Source organism: Egretta garzetta, unplaced genomic scaffold (assembly GCF_000687185.1).
Source record: "Egretta garzetta isolate BGI_Z169 unplaced genomic scaffold, ASM68718v1 scaffold271, whole genome shotgun sequence".
Taxonomy (NCBI): domain Eukaryota; kingdom Metazoa; phylum Chordata; class Aves; order Pelecaniformes; family Ardeidae; genus Egretta; species Egretta garzetta.
Genome location: NW_009258669.1, coordinates 6,138,584 through 6,159,870, shown reverse-complemented (window position 1 = coordinate 6,159,870; position 21,287 = coordinate 6,138,584). Strand labels below are relative to the sequence as shown.

Below are 21,287 nucleotides of genomic sequence, written 5' to 3'. Positions count from 1 at the left end.
AGCTCCTCTTTAGAACATAGTTTGACATGAGGGTGCATTTGACAATCATTAAACAGTCGGATGGATCCACTGTATCCAAATGATCCACATCATTCTGCGTGGCTACACTGACTTTGTTGTTATTTATAACTCTGCAAGTTCTTGTGGTAACCACAGGTTTTTGTTAGTGTTTTAGTTTTATTTCTAGATCTTTGTTTAAAAATACATATGCCCATGAAGGGTGCCTGGTAGGTGCTCCCATACGGTAATGAATCCCCACTGATGGGGACGGGGATGAAGGATCAGTCCTTAATCCCAGTTAACATGTGCTCTGTTAGCACGAGATTGTTTGGTGTTTTCTTTGATGGGTTACCAACTATGCACGGTGTATGTAGTGCTTGATTTGTGATGCTGAGGGTTTTTACATGATCCTGGGCTGTGTGCTTGTGAACACAAGCGTAGTGATGACTGCTACCCGAACCGTGAATAACACAAAATCAGAATATATGAAGGCTGGGTGCTAGCTAGCTTTCAGATTAAAAAAATTGCTTTTAAATTAACAACTTCTATAAAGTTTTAATGTTTTAGTTCTCTTCAATTGTTTTTTTTAGTAGTCCTCAAGTAGATAGAAATTTTTTGGGGGTATATATTAAATAAAATACAATCTTTCTTAAGGAATGAGGCATTAAACAAGCACAACTCATGTATTCAATGTGTTGATTGCGCATATATAATCCTTTAGACATAAACCGTTGACCAAGTCTGGGACTAGGATTGGATCCAGCCTCACCTGGACTCCTCTCTGAGGGAGTTTAGAAAGCAAGGGGATCTTTTCTGAACCTCATGACTCAATGGGAGGTTCTCCCTGACAGTCTTTTCTGACCCTGTCCTCTGTGCAGTAAATAGCAAAGTGTACCTCGCCATTGAATCTCATAAACTATTGTCGCATTTAACACTGAACTTTGTTAACTCACTGTTTTACTCCAATAAGCCACATTATTTTTGCCTCCCTCTCACTCCATCCGCAGGAAGAGGATACCATCCACTGAATTTCATTCCTGAAATGAGATCCAATAGTATCTATGTCATATGTTGTCATGGTATCGAGCTATTATTATTCTGCTGGAGATCCTTCTGATTATCTCGTAAGGGAAATTAAATCAATGTAAAGAATGCATTCTGCCTATGTGTCCTGGTTTCGGCTGGGATAGAGCTAATTTTCTTCACAGTAGCTAGCATAGTGCTGTGTTTTGGATTTAGTACCAGAAGAATGTTGATAACACACTGATGTTTTCAGCTGTTGCCAAGTAGTGCTCAGACTACTCAAGGACTTTTTGAGCTTCTCCTGCTCGGCCAGGTGCATAACAAGCTGGGAGGGAGCACCGCTAGCACAGCCACACCACACAGCTTTCACAGCTCTTAAAAAAAGGAAAATCTTTTCAGATCAAGGTAAATGTAGAGAGGCAAATGCAAACAGGGAAAACTGAACTATTGTTCTTAATATTGCTCTCTTCTCTAAGTGAAATCTCTGTTTTCACATACTGTCATTCTGGAAAATAGGTTTTATAAGTACTTTATGTTTCAAAACTAATTCAAAATATGTTCTCATTTATACTGCATAGAGACAGTCAAAGCATTTTGTCCTGTGTAGCATCTTATTTGTTGCCCAGAGAGGTTGTGGAATCTCCAACCTTGCAAATACTCAAGCCACCTGGACCTGGTCTTGGGCAACCTGCTCTAGGGGACTCTCCTTGCGTTGGGGAAGGGTTGGATGAATGACCTCCAGAGGTCCCCATCAACCTCAGCCATTCTGTGATTTTGTGAATTTAGTCTCCAGTATTCAGTGCATTTTGGTAGGGGCTTGTATCTCTGTGTTACTTAAACTCAAATGTAAAAATATTTAAGCAGTCCAGATTTTAAGGCTCTTACTTCAGTCCTCTAACTGTATTTTGGCCATTGTCCGCATTCCCTGATGTTTTTTTCAGCTACCTTTAAGGTTTTGGGGCTTGTAAGTGACTCTTACTGCAGACCCTCAATGCAACATCCAAAAATAAGAAACACTTTAATGTTTTTATATCCCTCGATATGTGAGCCAGAGCCATGCTGGGAGTTAACATTGTTTATCAGCTATAATCCTGAGAGCCTTTTCTAATCTCTACTGCCCTCTGAGATAGACTCCTCTTTATGACATAGTTTGACATGAGGCTGCATTTGACAATCATTAAACAGTCGGATGGATCCACTGTATCCAAATGATCCACATCATTCTGCGTGGCTACACTGACTTTGTTGTTATTTATAACTCTGCAAGTTCTTGTGGTAACCACAGGTTTTTGTTAGTGTTTTAGTTTTATTTCTAGATCTTTGTTTAAAAATACATATGCCCATGAAGGGTGCCTGGTAGGTGCTCCCATACGGTAATGAATCCCCACTGATGGGGACGGGGATGAAGGATCAGTCCTTAATCCCAGTTAACATGTGCTCTGTTAGCACGAGATTGTTTGGTGTTTTCTTTGATGGGTTACCAACTATGCACGGTGTATGTAGTGCTTGATTTGTGATGCTGAGGGTTTTTACATGATCCTGGGCTGTGTGCTTGTGAACACAAGCGTAGTGATGACTGCTACCCGAACCGTGAATAACACAAAATCAGAATATATGAAGGCTGGGTGCTAGCTAGCTTTCAGATTAAAAAAATTGCTTTTAAATTAACAACTTCTATAAAGTTTTAATGTTTTAGTTCTCTTCAATTGTTTTTTTTAGTAGTCCTCAAGTAGATAGAAATTTTTTGGGGGTATATATTAAATAAAATACAATCTTTCTTAAGGAATGAGGCATTAAACAAGCACAACTCATGTATTCAATGTGTTGGCTATGTTTAAGTACTGAGGCAGACTCTGGTGAAACCACTCTACCTTTTTTTTTTTTTCCCTAAGAGCATTGCGTCCAAGTAGATGCTCCACTTAACATAATTTTTTGAACTTTTCCTCCCACTCCACAGAGATTCATCCAAATTTGTATCATGTATCATATCGTATCATTTTTTTCCTCTACAACCTCTGCCTAATGCATTTCTTCCTCACTAATATGAATCAGAGGTTCAGAAGGCATAAATTAAATAAGAGGTGTTTGAGGTTCTGCATAACCATATTCAGATGCTAGTGGGTCAGTATTAAATCTGTATTCTGCACCTGGACTATACTTACAAAGGCAGCACATGTTTCATTTCAGCAGGCATAGTAAATGCTCTCTGGAACAAATAGCTCTTAAAACACATTTTTGGTAATATCTTTCACATCATTTCATGAGGCATGTGAGACACTTTGGAAGAAAAGATTAGCAATTTGCAGCGCGACGGTGATTTGGGGAACCACAATTCAGGTAATAGATGACAAATGGTGTGAAGAAAGATAGCTGGATAACCTGTGCTTAAAATTTTGTAAAAGGACGTAATTGATTACTGTTGTATAATGCTCATTTCCAAAACTGCAGTCTGTGGAGACCTGCTATAGCATTTGCCTACACCCTTCTATTATTTCAGTATGACGGCAGATCTCCTTGTCTCTATGTTTGTATCGGTGCACAATTTGGCAACGGAGTGATCTCCTGAATGAAGTTTGCTGTAAAATACTGGTCAACCACAACTGATGTCTTCTTCCAAAAATCATTCTGTGGTTACGAGAAGTAAAGTAGTGCTTTCAACTAGCTCTGTCTGGCACGGTATCCTGGCTTTGATAATGATAAATAGTGGATGTCTGAAGGGAGAGCACAAGAAATGCGTATAGAGAGTTGTCCTCCTTCAGACTCCCCACCTTTCTGCCAACATCTGTGAGCAGGAGGCTGCATCACATTTAATAGTCCTCTATGGTCCTATCCTTCATGGATTTATCTAATCTTCTTTCTAATCTGTCTACATTCTTGGCATTTCCTACATCCTGTGACATTGAGTTCTGCAGTTTTATGATAGAACATGGGATTTAGTAACATGCTGAACGTTTCAGCAAATACAACAAGAATAGACAATTCGCTTACTACGTCTTCCTTATGGTTTCATCTCCTTTCACAAGGTAGTTCTGCTCTCTTGTTCTTTGTCCTCAGTCCCTGTAATTTTGGAATTTTATAACAGCTCTAGATACAGGGTTACAAAGACTGTGCTGCGTCATTCTGGATCCTGTATCACACGGCAGTAAGTCCCATTACTGCAGTAATAATTCTTTACCATCCTCTTGGTTATTCAGAATACGGGGAGGGACAGCAGAATAGCCGTATAGGAATGAAACAAACACTGCAGGCGTATAAGAACAATGTGAACTTCACAGGAAGGCTTCAGTTTCTCATTTAACAAAGTAATTTGACATAGAAATGCATGGTGTTCAGATGAATGTTGAAATTACTTGTTCTGTTGTGTGATGTCCTTACCTCACATGGATAAGTGCTGTGTACTTGTATTCTTCTTCCACATCTAATATACACAGCAAATACCAGCAAACAATTAATTCTGACTATGACCAATTCACCTTCCTGACTGAGGATTTGGCACGGTGGACTTGTATTTATGCCTAAAATCAGATTAATGGATTGCCACTTTAAAATCTGCCACTCCTCTTAAATTGAAATACTGTATTAGTTGGGCGAAGATTTTTTAGCTCCTGTGAGCCTGTTAGACAGGTTTATCATTGTGGCTCATTCAGGTGATGACTTGTATTCTTGGTGAGCAATGCCATAGCCAGGGTTTGTCTCTGCAGGGCCTGAGGCACTGGGGGATCTCTCACCGAGGGCTGCTGATGGTGGCTCTCTTTTTGTCCTCTGACTGAACACTGCCAATTTAGCATAAAGGTTTGCAGTGGTAGTGTTTCTTGCGCTAGGAATTTGTGTAGATTAACAGGCAGTAGAAGCATGTGTCAAGACAATATCCTTGAGTTAAAATGCTTTCTCTTATCATCGTTCTCCCTCATACTCTTCTTGCTCTTGCGGTTGTTTACCAGCATCGAGAGGTCAAACAAAGGTGTTTCCAGGCATTGTTAATTTATACTGTAATTGAAATAACCTTTTTAGTCTATACCAAAAACCAGCCAAGGGTCACTTACACTGAGAACTGCTGGAAATTTCTCGCCTGACCTCAACAATTGCTCGTTTTTTGCAGCCTCTCAGTGGATTATCCCCATGTTTGCTTTCTCAGAGAATTAAAGCTCTTAATGTTTTTGAACAGTACTTAAGTATGAGGCTGGAGGAGGGATAAGGAAAGGGTGTAAGGTATTTATCTTTAAAAGTTTGTGTGACTGGCATACAAAAAACCTGCAAGAGCTGAATGTCTACACCTTGGAAAGCAATAGGAACTGGTGGCAAATCATTGTTCTCGGGCTCAAAGGACACAGAAGAGGATGATGAACAGGTTCAACATCCCAGAAAAAATCTTTACCAATCGGTACCAAAACATGCATTTCTTTCTTTTCCCTTCTAAGCTTTGAGATGAACGTGCCATAATAAGGAGCAATCCTGTCTAACCAGAAGAATTTTCCATTGCTGCATTTTGGGATTCGTGCTGAACTGTGTTTCCATTGTCCGGATGCTTTTGCTTTTTTTAGTTGAGAATTGTCAAGGCTGACCAGAACAAATGAGACATAACTCTGTACCAAGGCACAAGACTCCTTCTTAGCATCATGTCCTGTCTTTCACAGAGGTTCCCTCTCTGCCTTTGCCAGTTACTTTTGCCCAAGATAATCCAAGAGCCCTTTTAAAAAACCATATGTGAAGCTCTTGTCTTATATTGCTTGTTGTTCACAAAGTATGTCTGTCACTAAATGATGGTTATCCTGAAAAATGGTGACTGAGAAATGGCTGGAGAAAACAGAAAGCAAGTCTGGTAATGTGGCTGAGGTCCATTAGCAAGGGTCCATATATCTTCAGTCAAGATAAACAAATTCTGCTTTTCAGTGCACAGCTTAGAAAGACAAAAATTGTTGTGATAGGATTTTTATTTATTGTCTTAAAATAATTATTACACACTCCATCTGAAACATCCTTTCGGTTTAAAAGCAAAAAAACAGTGCACGTAATTGATTGATCTGGGTAATGCTTAGGTAATGTTTGTGGGTATCAATGTGTGTCAGAGGAAATTTAGATTTAGAAAGGCAGAATAAGCAACTCTTTATTGCACTTAAATCTGTTCTGAAGCTTTTGTTCAACATTTTCTCTCTGTCATTTCTGTACTTTGAAAGTCATGGTAGTTCTTCAGACAGATAGGATGTTAAGATACAGTAACATTGTGGAATGATCCTACAATGAAAAGTCATTATAATACACATGTATAACCATGTCAGTTGCCAACATGAAGTCTTAAAAGCCAGATGAACAGTATCAGTCTTCTAAAATGTGACTCTTCACTCTCTTCAGTGTGAGGATATGGTCTGTCTGTCTTAGTGTAGGTGAAAGTGCTTTTGACTCCAGCTGGAGTAAGAAAGTATTTTGTGGTAGTCTGTGGAAGGGTGCTCTAATGTGTGGGCTACCTTTCAACATGCATATTCCTGGAACTTAAAAATATTGAAATAAATTTTATTTAAAATTTAAAAGAAAAATGTTATTGAAGCTCAACATAAATTTTAGTTTTCATGCAGCTTTTTATGTAGATAGGAAAAACTTCTTCACTGAAAGGGTTGTCAGGCTCTGAAATGGGCTGCCCAGGGAGGTGGTAGAGTCCCCATCCTTGGAGGTATTTAAAAGAAGGATAGATGAGGTGCTTAGGGACATGGTTTAGTGGTGGGATGTCAGGGTTAGGTTAAAGGTTGGACTCGATGATCTCAAAGGTCTTTTCCAACCAAAGTGATTCTATGATTCTATGATGTTCTCAAGCTGTGAATGTGAGTGGCCAAAAAATATGAGGGCAAACCATGAGAATTCTGGCATACCTACTAGTTTGGGTATAATTTCCATATTTATGGGACAAAGGTTGAGCGAGTTACCTCTGTATAGAGTGTTTACTTGATTTTAAAAAATAAGTTTTTGATGCAGTAATGTTGGGGGACCTCTTACATTACTATAAACTGTAGCCTTTAGAAATGCTACTAGGAACTTGCATTGCAGGTCTTCAATGTGGGTTTTATACTGTCAGCTGGCTTGTGAGTTTTCTTTTATTGACAGCATAGTACATACCATTCTGTGGTTGCAAGGAGGCTCGGCTGTTTCCTGCAGGTGGTCAGAAGCAAAAAGTTAGAAGTCTTGCTCTTTCCAGCCACTACCAAGCATAACTTCAATCAGCATACACTGTTGGATTGTAATTGCAGTAGATTATAATTTTTTGCTCTAATTGAAGTAGAGTGTTTGCGGGCATGAAGAGTAAGCCAGAGAGGCTGGATTTAACATTCTGTTAGAAAGGAAAAGGAGGATTTTGTGATATGTGTAAAAAAACAAGCAGCCATATGTAGCCTTTAATTGTTCAAATAATAAGCATTTTATTTTAGAGGATTAAAATAATAAAAAATCTGCTATGTTATCTTTAAAGGCTAATAAAAACAAATACTTATTCAAGAGAAGAAGTCATAACCTTAAAGTGCGGTTACTTTTCCTTACTATAATGTGGTTTCTGCCTTAGGACTTGTTCTAATTCAGACCTCATTGGGAAGATCCTTGAAGATTCTTGATGCATCATGAATCTCACAGTTTCAAAGTTGGGATATTTATAGCTGTTTTGAGTTGCAAATGGCGTTTTATGTTCAAGCAGGAAGGGCAACTTCTGCCGTTTAGAAAAAAATAGTAATAAAAGTACACTTCATAGTCTTTCAATTCCTAAAATGTTGTAATTGCATACATTTGTGTACCTGTCAATATTTTGCTTCTGTCCTTTTCTCTTGCTAAGGCAGTGTTGGTCTGATGAGTAAGAAGACCATTAATAGTGTGCACTTCTGCCTTGTATCTGATCTCTATGCAGTTATTCATAAGACCCTTTCTGTTCCTTGCTTCTCTGCTTTAGTGTGAACAATCCCACCTAATGAGAGAGCACGAAGACGTGCAGGAACGAACAACACTTCGCTACGAGGAAAGAATCACAGAGCTGCACAGTATCATTGCTGAATTAAATAAGAAAATTGATCGACTACAGGGAACAACAATAAGGTACAGCAACTTCCTGGAAATTCTGGCCCAATGCAAGAATGGTGCAAAACATGGCATGAATTATACTCTTAAATATAATTCTATGATGACTTTAAGGTAGCTAGGCTTGTTATGGCTGGTGCTGAGTAGCTGCCCGTAATGGAGGTACGTGTTCTGCAGCATATCATCCCAGGGCTCAAAAGTGCTACATTCTCTGGCAAAATCACACTTTGCAAAGCCTAATGAGCACTGCAAAGAACTGCACTGTACCATCTTAAGTATTCCTTTAGCATAACGTACATGCCAGGGTACCAGATAAGTGATAGCAATGGTGGAAAAAGGAAGGTGTAGCTACCTAGCCTGCACTTCTGCTTTTAACTTCATTTTGTGGCATCCTGTAGATCACCTAAACCAAATCACTTGTTGTGAGAAATATGGCTGAAATGGATTTCAGTAGGTTTTGCATCTACTTGTACTGGTATTTGTGACAAAACACACGGTACAAATCACGTTGTTGCCTGTCCTTGAAGCAGCAAAGCTTGGGGTATTACAGAAGGTCATTACCTGTTACTGTGTTAAAATAAACTTTACTTCTGACAACAGGAAAACACTTTGTTTTTCCTTACTTGTTTTACCCATGTTCTCAACCTGGAGAAAGTTGGACTAGGACAAGGAAGGAGCTTCTTAAAGTTTAGCTTGCAAGGGTGCAACTGAACTACTAGAAACTATGGATTTGCTAGTGAACATCAAATTAGATTTGATACTTTTGTAGGTAATATTGACATGGGCCTCTACCCATGTAGCCCACTTTCAGTTTGCCTTGCTTATTAGCTCCAAGTTTTTTTGATAACTGCTTCGTTTGTTCTTCCGTGTAAACGTTTCTACTACCACAAGTTGTTACAACAATGCTGTTACAACTACTCACTTAACCTTTCACAAAAATACTTATATACAAAAAGGTTTAGTGCACCATAAATAAGAGAAAGTATCATCACACATTTATACCACTATAAAAGCAGTGATAGAACTACATTATGTTAATGTTATTTAAGAAGATAAATTCTGCCGACTCTTGAGATAATCATAACTAGAGATGATAGTGGTGAGATTTTTCAGGTAAATATTTTCCAAACTGATAGTGCTTCTCTGAAAAAATCCCTGTGACTCCCTTGTTCATTCATGCTTGAAACCTTTGCAGACAAACTTCCCATTCATCTTGTTTCGAATCACCTTTCTTTTCAGCATGACACTGGCTTCCCATCCCGCCCTCCTCTCCGGTAAAGCTCTACCAATTGAAAAGACCGATTGAAAAGCAAAATCTGAGAAGCATGAGAGCTGCATTGATTTTTTTTTTTTTTTTTTTCTTGAATGGCAGAAGAACTCTGTGACATTTAAGAAAAATATTACATAGAATCCATAAAAATTGTTTGCTTGGAGTCCCTGTGGCAAGCTAAATGCCAAGTGGTGTTCAGTTACAAAATACTGGAATCGGGTGAATACCGTGAATGTTTAACCATGTCCATAAGCAAGTCAGCTGTGGCATGCACGGAGAGGTGAGACATAAGAACTGAGCTTGATGGGAAGTGCATGCTGCTTCTTGTGAAAAGTGTGTTTTTGCTGCTTCTTTGGGGGGGGGTGCGGGCTTCTGAAGGTATCAGAGCAATACTGCTGCAACAGGTGCTGCACCGCTGTCATGCCCCATCTGTTTGGTCTGATCGTATGAGAGCTCGTTTTGCTCAGGCAGCTGGGATGCCTCCTCTGTTTTTGTTTGTTCTGGTTTTACTAGTAAGAACAAAAATGTTTATTAAGTTAGTGCATTTTTTTTATTTCCTTTAATGATTGGAATAGCCTGTTTTCTTTGTCAGGCCAATAATTTGGTGTCTGGGGAGCAGAGGAGTAATGTTCCTCCTAAAAATGTCAAGCAGAGGTAGAATTGGAGGGATTCCATAGCATTTGTAAGGACAACTGAAAGAAGAAAAACTGATCCTGCCTGCTGTGACTTTCTGTAAATGCTCTCTGGGATCTACTGGCGTCACGCTTCAGAAGCTGTTGCATCCCACAGAGCAAGGGTGGTGCAACTGCTGTCCTTGCTGGGACAGGTGTGACTCACAGCACTCCACCCTTGGCTGTGGGGACTGCGGGCCTGGGAGCTGGAATAAAACCGTCCGGAGGGAAAGGGTTCCGGGAGCATAGCCCTGCTATGGCCTCTCCATTTATGCTTTCCCCTAAACCAGAACACAGGAGGGATTTTAGTTTTGGTTTGACTCTTGGGTACCTGCAAGTAATACTGAGTGGAGGCTTTACTTGTGCTATCACAAAATTTAGGCCGTCTTTCTGGAAAGAGTTTTCTCGAGTTTACGTTAATTGCATGACAGATAAATGTTTCCCAGTGCTGACACAGAGATTTTTCAGTATTTTCATGTATCATTTTTAGCCTTTCAAAATAAACAGACATGTAGCTTGATGCACTGCTGCTTTATAACATTCTTCATGGCTCTTTTCCAAAACCCAAAAATATTCTGGAAACAATTAGAAGAAACCAGAGTTTCAAGGAGGGTATTTGACTATCCTCCTCAAGCTCTATTATCTTTAAATTTGCAGCTCTTTGTTTGCATGTGAGTAATACCCTCAGAAAGTAAGCAGAAAGAGCGTTTAAATCTGAATAAGGTATTGCAACAGTTTGAGGGGTTTTGGCAGGCTGTATAAGCTAGTTAATATTCTCCATTCCGAGAATTTTTCTCTCTTCGTTTTTTGGTCAGTTGTTTTTTGTTTTTTTTTTCCCTTTCAATGTCAAGGGTTTTACAGAGTTTGAAGTGTAATGGCTTTTTCTCATGTGGTTTAGTAATGCCAGCTCTAGAAGAGAGCTTAAGTCACACATCAATGCATGTGCCCCTTCCCAGGTATATCTGATATGCTGATCTTGGTAATCTTACAGGAGTATTTTTAGAAGTTTCAAGAATTGTTCTAGGTTTGCTAGCCATTTCTTGGGTACAAGTTCCATGTGTGTGGCCACATGAAGTTAGCTCCTGCTCTTGCACTATGTTGTTCCAGCATTCCCTGAGGAAAATGAGGTCACCCTGGTTGTGGGAGCAAGCCAACATTCATCTGCAATTGTCTCATCTCCCTGCTGCTGCTCTGGACATCCCAGCTGGTTTGGAAGCCCAACCTCACCAAAAAAAAAGCTGAAATACAGCTGTAACTGATCTGATATTAAGGCTAAAAAGAGAGTTGCTTATACTCAAACTGTGCAAGTAGATGAACCTCTTGCTTGCCCAGTTCTTTTATATGTGACGGTGCAGAATTTACCCACTACCAGCTCAAGAAGGTAGCAATTTGGAAGCAAAAAGACACTAAAGAAGTGGCCCACTAGGATAAGGGTGCTTTTTTTATTTGAACAGGCTGGAGGTGTAAACCTTGGCTCTGTCTTTTCTTGGAGAACTATAATTTTGTGACAGTGTCTTACTGTTCTTATCTACATTATTGGGGAGAGAGTGGGAGAAGGTGGCTAGTATTTTGCTTAAGTTCATTGTAAAACTCAAGCCACAGGCTTTCGTCAAACTCTGCAAGACTTTTGGGCAGAAAAACCTATGATGACTGTGCAGAGCATGTGTTGTCAGCTTCTTTAAGAGTGGACAGGTTTCACTGAGTGGTACTAACTTGGGACTCCTGTTAGCATGTCAAATGGATACCAGTGGAAGTGTTACCCCTGCTTTTGTTGTTTCAATTTGTAGCAGACAAATTTTTTGCACTGCAAAGGTTCTCTGTCTTTTGACAAGGTGTATGCCTACTCCCACTTTCTCTCCAAGTGTGTATGACTTAAAGACAGCAAAGCCAATCACATGGATCTTACCAATTGTAGTCATATTTTAAATACTTGGACAGCAAGAATACACCTCATAACCCTGAAGCACAGAAAGGATTTACAAATTACACAGTAGTGTACTAAAAGGGAATTATGTCTGTGTTACAGGTGGATGTTCCTAACTTCAGAAGCTTTTAGTATTGCCTTAGATTCCTTCAAACTCAACTCTTTTTTTCTTAATCATGTCTTTGGCTGGCAAAATCTTGGTTTTGCAGAAACAACTTCGGCCTATGACTTGAGGGTCTTTCTTAGATGGAGGTTCAGCAAAAAGAAAAAGGAAGAGATCAGATTGCTTTTAATTCTAAACCAGTGGCTGTTCAGGTACACCTGTGCAACTCTAAAAATCATATGCAACTTTAACAATACCATGCAGAAGTATACTCCGTTGAATATTGGTGCGTGCTAAGGATTATTTGAAACTTTGTCAAGAAGCTTGTAACCCACTGCTATAACACTACTTAGAACCATAGAATCATAGAATTGTTTAGGTTGGAAAAGACCTTTAAGATCATCAAGTCCAACTGTTAACCTAACCCTGCCATCCCACCACTAAACCATGTCCTGAAGCACCTCGTCTGCCTGTCTTTTAAATACCTCCAGGATTGGGGACTCCATCACTTTCCTGGGCAGCCCATTGCAAAGCTTGGCAACCATTTCTGTGAAGAAATTTTTCCTAATGTCCAACCTAAACCTGCCCTGGCACAACCTGAGGCCATTTCCCCTCATCCTATTCCCTGTTACCTGGGAGAAGAGACCAACACCCACCTGACTACACCCTCCTGTCAGGCAGTTGTAGAGGGCGATAAGGTCTCCCCTCAGCCTCCTCTTCTCCAGGCTGAACAGCCCCAGTTCCCTCAGCTGCTCCTCCTAAGACTTGTGCTCCAGACTCCTCACCAGCTTTGTTGCTCTCCTCTGGACATGTTCCAGCAAGGCAACATCTTTCCTGTAGTGAGGGGCCCAAAACTGAACACAGTATTTGAGGTGCAGCCTCACCAGTGCTGAGTACAGGGGCACGATCACTTCCCTGCTTCTGCTGGCCACACCGTTCCTGATACAAACCAGGATGCTAGCTGTCAACCAGTACCCCCAGGTCTTTTTCTGGCAGGCAGCTTTCCAGCCACTCATCCCCACGCCTGTAGCGTTGCATGGGGTTGTTGTGACCCAAGTGCAGGACCCGGCACTTGGCCTTGTTGAACCTCATACAGTTGGCTTTGGCCCATTGATCCAGCCTGTCCAGGTCCCTCTGCAGAGCCCTCTTCCCCTCGAGCAGATCAACACTGCCACCCAGTTTGGTGTCATCTGCAAACTTACTGAGGGTGCACTCGATCCCCTCGTCCAGGTTGTTGATAAAGATATTAAACAAGACTGGCTCCAGAACTGAACCCTGGGGGACACTGCTTGTAACCGGTTGCCAACTGGATTTAACTCCGTTGACCACAACGGAGCCGCCATGAGCCGGTCTAAGCCATGAGCTGCCAGCTTCTCTAGGAGAATGTTGTGGGAATTTGTTCAGACTTACAGCTTTCAATCTGAAATATATTCAGGATGTAGATTGTGCTGGAGTTAATGAGGAAGAAGGAGAATGAATAGGCTACCTCATCACAAGAAATAACACATGGCATTTATAGTCATATTTATACAATGACTGGAGGTCTGATTCTAGCTTTTAAATATGTGCTAGGTGGAAGCTATCTGGAGTCAATTCAAATGGTAGCGTGGGTGTAATGGCATTGGCTTCAGCACAGAATGCCCAGCCCCACCTGCCTTCAGTGATTAATTCCCATGTTGTCTCAAGTGTGTCGCTATTTGTTCACAAGCGAACTACTTCAGAGGGACCTCAAGTGTGTATACACAGGGAGCAATCTCTGGGTTGCAGTGCACATACACCTGTAGTATTTCCTATCTGAAGGTCTTAGAATGCTTTAAAAATACTTGTTGAAGTAAAATGAAAGTTGATAAACTGCTGGCACCTAAAATGTGAAACTATGCACTGCTTGCGGCTGGGAAGAGAATGTGCACCTTGCCAGCGTCCTGGCAGAACTCATCAGTGGTGTGAAAGGATGCTGAAAGCGTGCCATTTTGCTCACTATTTGATGAAGTTTTTCTTCGTGACTGTGCAGCAGTTGTGATCCTTGGTTGCACCCCAATGTGAGGCAAGCAATAAGTGCAGACATAGCTGTAAACCACACTTTTTTTCCTCCAGCATTGATTCCAGGGCACTCTGCGTTTGGAACAGCTTGATCTGATCTTAACTGCCTCTGACTCACCATGACATTCCAGCAACTGGGAACCACCAGGGCCCGTAGGAGAACCGACACCTGCTTTCTCCAGCCAGGCCCTGGGTGGTGGCAGCAACAGGGCAGTCATAATGCTTCCACCTTCTGTGTGGTGTGGCAGGAGTTCAGTGCCTCATCATCATCAGCTGTTGAGCGCCTTGCGTTTCCAAAGCCACTGGAGGGTCTTCTCCTGTTTTGGGAAAAGGGGTGTTTCAAATAGTATCTTCTGTTGCTACCAACTTCAGTTGTAAAGACAGAATTTATATTTGTGGTGCATCGCTCCCCTCAAATTCCCCCTTTGTGTTTTTAGCCTCTGTCTGCCCCATATGAGACTAGTGGTGGAGAGGCCGATTGACCTTGCTGTCACTTTACCAGAAATGGATTTCTGATCTTCCTGGTCAGGTCTTAGAAGCATTAGATCATTCAGAAAGTGACTTTTGGCTTGAGACATTGGAAGGGTGTCAGTCCTGCTGTGTGATGTACTTTTCACCTACCCCAAGATACTGAGGGTGCTTAAACTGAAGAAACAGGACTAGTGCTAGCTAGATGAAGCTAGAAAGCAGAAAATCTGTGAAACAAGAGCAGAAAGAAGAGTGGTGAGAAATCATTATTGTGTGTGGCATTGTTTTATTATCAATATGGCCTCATGTCCATTTGCAGAGGTAATGCAGGTTTTTAAAATGTAGGACTAATTGTTTCATAAATGAAAAAATGAGTTACCTTCAGATCAAAAAAATTGCAGCTGTTTGAGTGCTTGGTAATTGTTTTTGTCTAAAGCTAATTACTACTGGCTTGTGCTGTGGCTAATAATAAAACAAGTTCATGGAACATTAACTCACACTTATGTGTCTTCATTACACTGTTTTAATTCCTGCTATTCATGATTTAGTTCTCACACTTTCTTAAACATGTATTTTGTGGTACCTTAAAGACCTTTCTTTGATCTAAATCTCAATTTTAACCAGCTGACCTGCATTTTTGTTTAATAGTAGTCACTAAGTGCTTCTGATAAAGTCAGATGTTCTTTGCACTGAAGGAAACGTTAAGGGGTAGAAGAGCATAATAGTTCCTGTAGAAATTACATCTCAGTACCTTGGGAAACCCTGCTTGGTGAGCAAGCTGAAATTCCTTTTTTGAGTTGGCCTAGTTCATAAGTTGTCGCCTCTGCTACTTTGAGAACAGACTACTTCTGTCATTGTTCCCTGTATGTATGGGCCATCTTCTCTGCTATTTTGCCTGGCAAATGCAGACACTCCTCCAGGGTAAATCCTGCAGTATTTCTGCAAGAAGCAGTCATCACCATCCAGCGTACATACAGCATACTTAACATTACAGGTGCCCCTTCCAGATGCAGATCCCCAGATAGCTCTTTGCTATTTCTTATTGTTTCCAAATCCAGACAGTTCCATTCTCACACTTTTCTGCTGAATCTGCAGCAAAATGAATCTCTGTATTTATTTAGCATGTAACAAAATGATGTCTGTTTGCTTACTTATCAGAGTGGCTCTGCACCTGCATAAGCTGGTGTTTTTCTCATGTTTAAAATATATACTTTAATGTCAAAACAGTCACTATGGAAGTAAAAAAAAAAAGAAAAAGCTGAACCAGCAAGTGGATCAAAAGAAAAAATGTTTACAAATGTTCTCAAGCCATTATTCATTTACTTATCTTCTTTCCCAGTGCTTTGAACTCTTTGTGTGGAGACAGGAGGGAAAAGCCCTAATTTTTTAAGCTCATTAGCTTTAGCTAAAGTGTTCAGTGTCCTCAATTATTTTAGTAGAACCAGCTTGACAAATAAGTTAAAACCTAGGTGACTGAGGCTTTTTATTTTCCACTAACTCCAGCAGCTCAGTGCTGTGCTCACTTATCTGTTCTCTTCCTTTTGAGAAGAGAAAATTAAAAACCTACCTGTCCCCAATGGCATTTTGATACTCATACCCAGGTATGTGCATGTGCACGCTTGCTTTGCACACAAGCTGATGGCTTCCTTGAACTGAGAAAGAGACCAAAATTGATTATTGCTAATCCACTTTGGGATCAAAAGCCACTTGTGCTGATTAAGATTGTCAGCTGGGGAGTTATTGCAGAGCAGTGCATGTCCTTCCTGCACACATCCTTGCTTGCACTCAGTTCCACCCATTGTTTCCTTGTACAGTGGTCTGGAGTAATAATGAAATTGGGAATAAAGAAGTGGAAACAAGGCACTGGCTGCTGCAAGTACGTATTATGGGCATAGCACAGTGGCTTTGTGGTGAAGGGTTTAAACCCTTCTCTACTTGCTGGACAAAGCACTTACACTTGTGTGGCTTGTAGCCTGTGGCTCAGCTTACAGGTCTGAAATAAGTGTCACAGAGATACATATTTCCTCAGAAGATTTTATTTCTGCCTTTGCTCTCTCTCCCAGGGAGGAAGATGAGTATTCAGAGCTGCGGTCAGAGCTCAGCCAAAGCCAGCATGAGGTTAACGAAGACTCACGCAGCATGGACCAGAATTCTGTTTCAGTACCAGAGAATCAGTCCACCATGGTCACCGTGGACGTGGGTGAGTTATGCTTCTTAGTAGACACCATGCTTTCTCACAGCAGAAAGGCATCATAGCCTTTGAAATGCAAATCCAAACGTTTGGTGAGGAAATAAATTAACCTAGGCTGTGTTAGTCACAACAAATGCTGATCTTCTCCACGACTATGAACTTGAATGTGAAGTAACCTCTGCCTTGATGTAGAATAGCTATGGAGTCTAAAATGGAATGACTGTTCAGGGGAGCTCATGACTTTTGGTGAAGAAGAGGGGAGGAAAAAGCGATTCACATACCTTACATGTGCCTGTAAAGTAGTCTAAGCCTAGAAAAGGATTGCAGACAGAGTAAAAGCTAGGGGAAGAAGCGTGGGGCATGGAACTGTCTGTCCAGTTCTTTTACAGCCTAACTGTAAAGGATGTGCTTTTTGAAAATTGTGAGCCTTTTTAAAGTATGGGATAGGGATTTAGACAAGGATAAATCTGACACCGGACGTTCAAATACAGTGCAAGGAGGGAGCACCTCCAGACAGTCCGTAACTGGTTTTTTCTGGTTAGGAACTAAGAGGGCAAGCATCTTTCCTTCAGAATTTAATCTATTTTGTCATCCAAGCACAATTACTGATCAATTGAAGGACATCTAAGGATGGAATAATTACTCCATAAAGTTTGCAATATAAGCATGAGCAGATACTAGGCCTTCAGTATGATAACGTTTTCTTTGCGCGCAATTGCTGAGCACCGTAGCTGTAGACTAGCAGAAGTCTGGTGTAATCCTCACTGTAATTGATTTCCAGAATTCTCTTCAGAATACTATTTCTCTGAATGTATATTTAAAACCAACTAGTTGGTCTTCATTTTCTTCCCTAGGTAAACTAGCTGGGTGCCTGGGAGCTTCTGTCGGTGATACTGTACATGAGCAGTGGTTTAGGAAATAATTGAAATAGCAGTCTTCAGCCCTGTTGCAGAACTTGTGATCTTTAAATATTAAGCTGTTAACTCTGCATGAGGTTTTGAGGTTATAGTGCAACATGCGATATTTGCTTGCATACGTAAGAAACCATATTAAAACAGTTTCTACTTGTTTGGAACAGTGTATTTCATTATTGAGAACTTTTTGCTGTTTTTTCCAGCACAGTGCCTTTTAGAAGAATGGACCTGAGAGTAGGCTGGCTTTTGGGCATAGTATTCATTACCCTCAAGTGGAGTATAATAATGTAGAAAACATGTTGATATAGTAAGCAACCATATAAAAGAGAGCACATTTGTATTTCAGTGTCTTTAATTTCTAGAACAACATTAATAATAATGTAATCATGAAGTGTCTAACATAAGGAATTGAAAGTATACTTGACAAAATATTGTATAGAGTCAAGATATTTTTGTAGAAGTTTATATTCTTAAAAAATGAATGTTTTTACTTTGTAAAGTTAATGCTTATTAAGTTTTTACTTGAATAGATTCTAACATCAGGACTTTTTTCCTTTAATTTTCTTTCCTTTTTTTCCCCCTTTGACAAAAAACTCAAGCTAGTTTACTTTTCAGAATTTATTTTTGGGTTAGGGCTTTGGTTTTGTTAGGGATTTGGTTTTGTTCTTCATGGGGTGGAGCTGAAGCAGGGTTTCTGTACTTTAACAGCAAGTTATCCATTTAAGTTTCTGCTAACAGTGGGAAACGTGGCGATAATATGAAATACAGCCACAAACAAAATAAGAATGTTAACTCTAGGGATTCTTGCATTTTTTCCCATGTTTTCCTTCTATACACAGACTCTCTCCTTTTTGGGTTTTGTTTCCATATTCCTGTGAAAATAAGTACACACACACACACACACACACATATATATACATAAATATGTATATATTTTTTATCTTTCTAGATATAGGTATATAAGAATAAAAAATCATGACCTAATAACCATGTGCATGACTTTATTTACTGCTCTAATGGAATGAGCATCAGTGACTTATAAAAATGGTAATACGTCATGATATAACAATGCATGTGGATATGCTGTTCTGTTGCTACAGGCAATAAAACACCAAGAGCTAAAACTATGAACGCTCTCCAGTATGTCTTCCAGAGATGGTGATCGAGTTGTATTGGTTTTGTGTGAGAAATGGTGTTCTCATTATTGTAAACCATTATTTTCTGGGAAAAAATGTTGTGGGAAAAAACCTCAGCATACAAGGTCTTGTGAAAGATGTTTAAATGGACAAAGTGTCTGGTATAGAAGATGTTATGGAAACAAGTAAATTCGAGCAAACAAAATGGGGATTTTTACAATTAAGCATCCTGCATGGTAAATGCTGCTCACAAGTGGGTGTTATTGTAAAGGAATTTTTGGTATTACTACAACAGATGGGTGGCTGCTAGTCAGGAACTAGTGAGTATGACTGCAAGAGTAAAGATTAGAGTGTGTTGCCCATTCGCATTTTTCATACGATACTGTGACATCATTCTAAACTCTTCTTTTTGTTCAGCAATAGGTTCACGTGCATTAGGCTGTGGAGTTACGCTTGTGGTAATGAGTTCACGGTGTTTTACTTTCTGATCATCTCATCCCTTCATCCAACGGCTTTCAGTCTTCTCTTGCACTGAGAGATTTGAAGGCAGCCTACAATAATCTGGTGTCTCCTGTCTGTTGAATTTCAGGCCCAGTTCAATGCCACACGGCTCTAGTCCCCTGTAAGAACCACAGCTATGAGGCTACTAGGGAATTCTGACCATGGTGAAATGCTTGCAGCAGTACTATAGAAGTAACACCCCCCAGCAAGAATGCCTGACGCTGTTTTCAGTCAGGCATAGGAGCTGCCAGTACACTGCTGTCTCATAGTGCACCGCTTGTGTGCTCTACAGTTGGTGGTTACTGCAAACTCTTAACTAGTAAGCCAAAAATACTAATTAGCACACCCGAGAGATGGCACGAGGCTGAATTCTACCACGTGTCTGCCTTGGGAACTGCCACTGTCTGTCGCCAGATGTGAGCCTAAGAAAAAGGAAAATAATTTATGAAGCGAGCTAGCAAGGAACTGAGACCCACTTGTTTTCATGAAAATGGAGGATGCTGTGGCAGTGCCCAAGGCACTAGAAGAGCTTTGCCTAAAGACAGAAAAGGAAGCAATCATCTGCTGCATTTTGTAATTAAAATAGCGTTGTTGTTTATGCTGCTAAGATGGTTGTAGTCTGGAACATAGCAAAGACAAGGTGTGCTGTTATGATCCCTGAATATTCTGCAGTTGCATTTGAAGAAACAGCTATAAAAATGAAACATAGGCTCTAAGATAGTCGGTAGGGATCATTTCTGTATAAACACCAGGATTTTTTAAATTGGGCAGTGCTTAAGTACAACCACAAAAATTCCTCTGAAAAATGTCAGGTCATAATGTCAGTGAATGTACCAGGCAGAAAAAATGTTGAACTTGCAGAGAAAAACCTTTGAGGATAATAAAATCAGGATAATGGGCCCTGAACGGCAAAAAGAATAACAAAAAAAGAATTGGCATAGTATATGAATATGTGGTGTCTTGAAATGTTATCCTTCAGAAAAGAGAGGTTTCTGAAGAAAGAATGACCACTTCAGATAAGTGTGGGGAGTGTTATTTGTCAGATGGGAGGTCACTCATGGTTTCAGTTGGCATGGTTATGGCATTTAAGCCTATCAGTTGGCAGGGAAAAAGTGGCCGATTGCGAGGACTTCCCTTGAGCAGTATCAGTCCCAGCTGCTCTGCAGCAGGCACTTCCTGGGCTAGAGTTTGTTTTTTCACTAAGTCACTAATTGTTGCGCTATTTGTTTTGTTTTGCTTTCTTTTAGATAACTGTAGTGACTTGAATTCAGAACTGCAAAGAGTGCTGACGGGTCTGGAAAATGTTGTCTGTGGGAGGAAGAAAAGCAGCTGCAGTTTGTCGGTGGCAGAAGTGGATCGGCACATTGAACAACTCACTACTGCCAGCGAACATTGTGATTTAGCCATTAAGGTAATGGTAACATTAGGTTCTAAATGCAGCCCGTACATTGCCTGAGACATCTGATCCCATTCTGTAGTAACAGCACTTTGCTTCCAAAGGTGTCAAAGTACTTTACAGAAATCAGCTCCGGCTCAGGGTGTGTGTTGGGTAAGCAGCAGTACACCTTTTCTACACTGAATTCTCTCCAACTACAGGAGGAGCTACTAACAGACTTTTGATCTCAAATCAGAAATGTATTTGTCTTGCGCTCATTCCAGCGATAACGGGAATGGGGACACTCAGTAGTTAATTTACTTCCTGAAGGTTATCCAGCAAAAAAGTTGTTGCTTGCCCAAGGTTACACAGCTTGTCATTGACCGGTAACTGAAAGCACGATAGGTAATACTTGCTGAAATTTGAAGATAAAATACCATAAACTATGCGTAAGTTGTGGCTTTGCTGTCTTAAAATATGAAGCTCGTATTGAACACAAAGCATGTGTGATATATTAATTTTAATTACACAAGCTAGGCACAGGAACAAATAATTCGGCTGATACTTGTATAACTTAGTTTTGTTGTGCATGTAACAGAAGGAGAGGGCTACTTGGCAGCACAT

At 40.3% G+C, this 21,287-nt stretch overlaps 1 protein-coding gene across 1 annotated transcript in view; it reads left to right on the top strand.

Annotated features, from left to right (window-relative positions):
- MCC (MCC regulator of WNT signaling pathway) overlaps positions 1–21,287 on the top strand; it is a 209,070-nt gene that overhangs the window by 126,523 nt on the left and 61,260 nt on the right. The window contains exons 4-6 of the mRNA XM_035888472.1: positions 7,946–8,088; positions 16,610–16,746; positions 20,536–20,699. Coding sequence (XP_035744365.1) covers positions 7,946–8,088; positions 16,610–16,746; positions 20,536–20,699 — 444 coding nt within the window. The remainder of the gene's footprint in view (positions 1–7,945; positions 8,089–16,609; positions 16,747–20,535; positions 20,700–21,287) is intronic.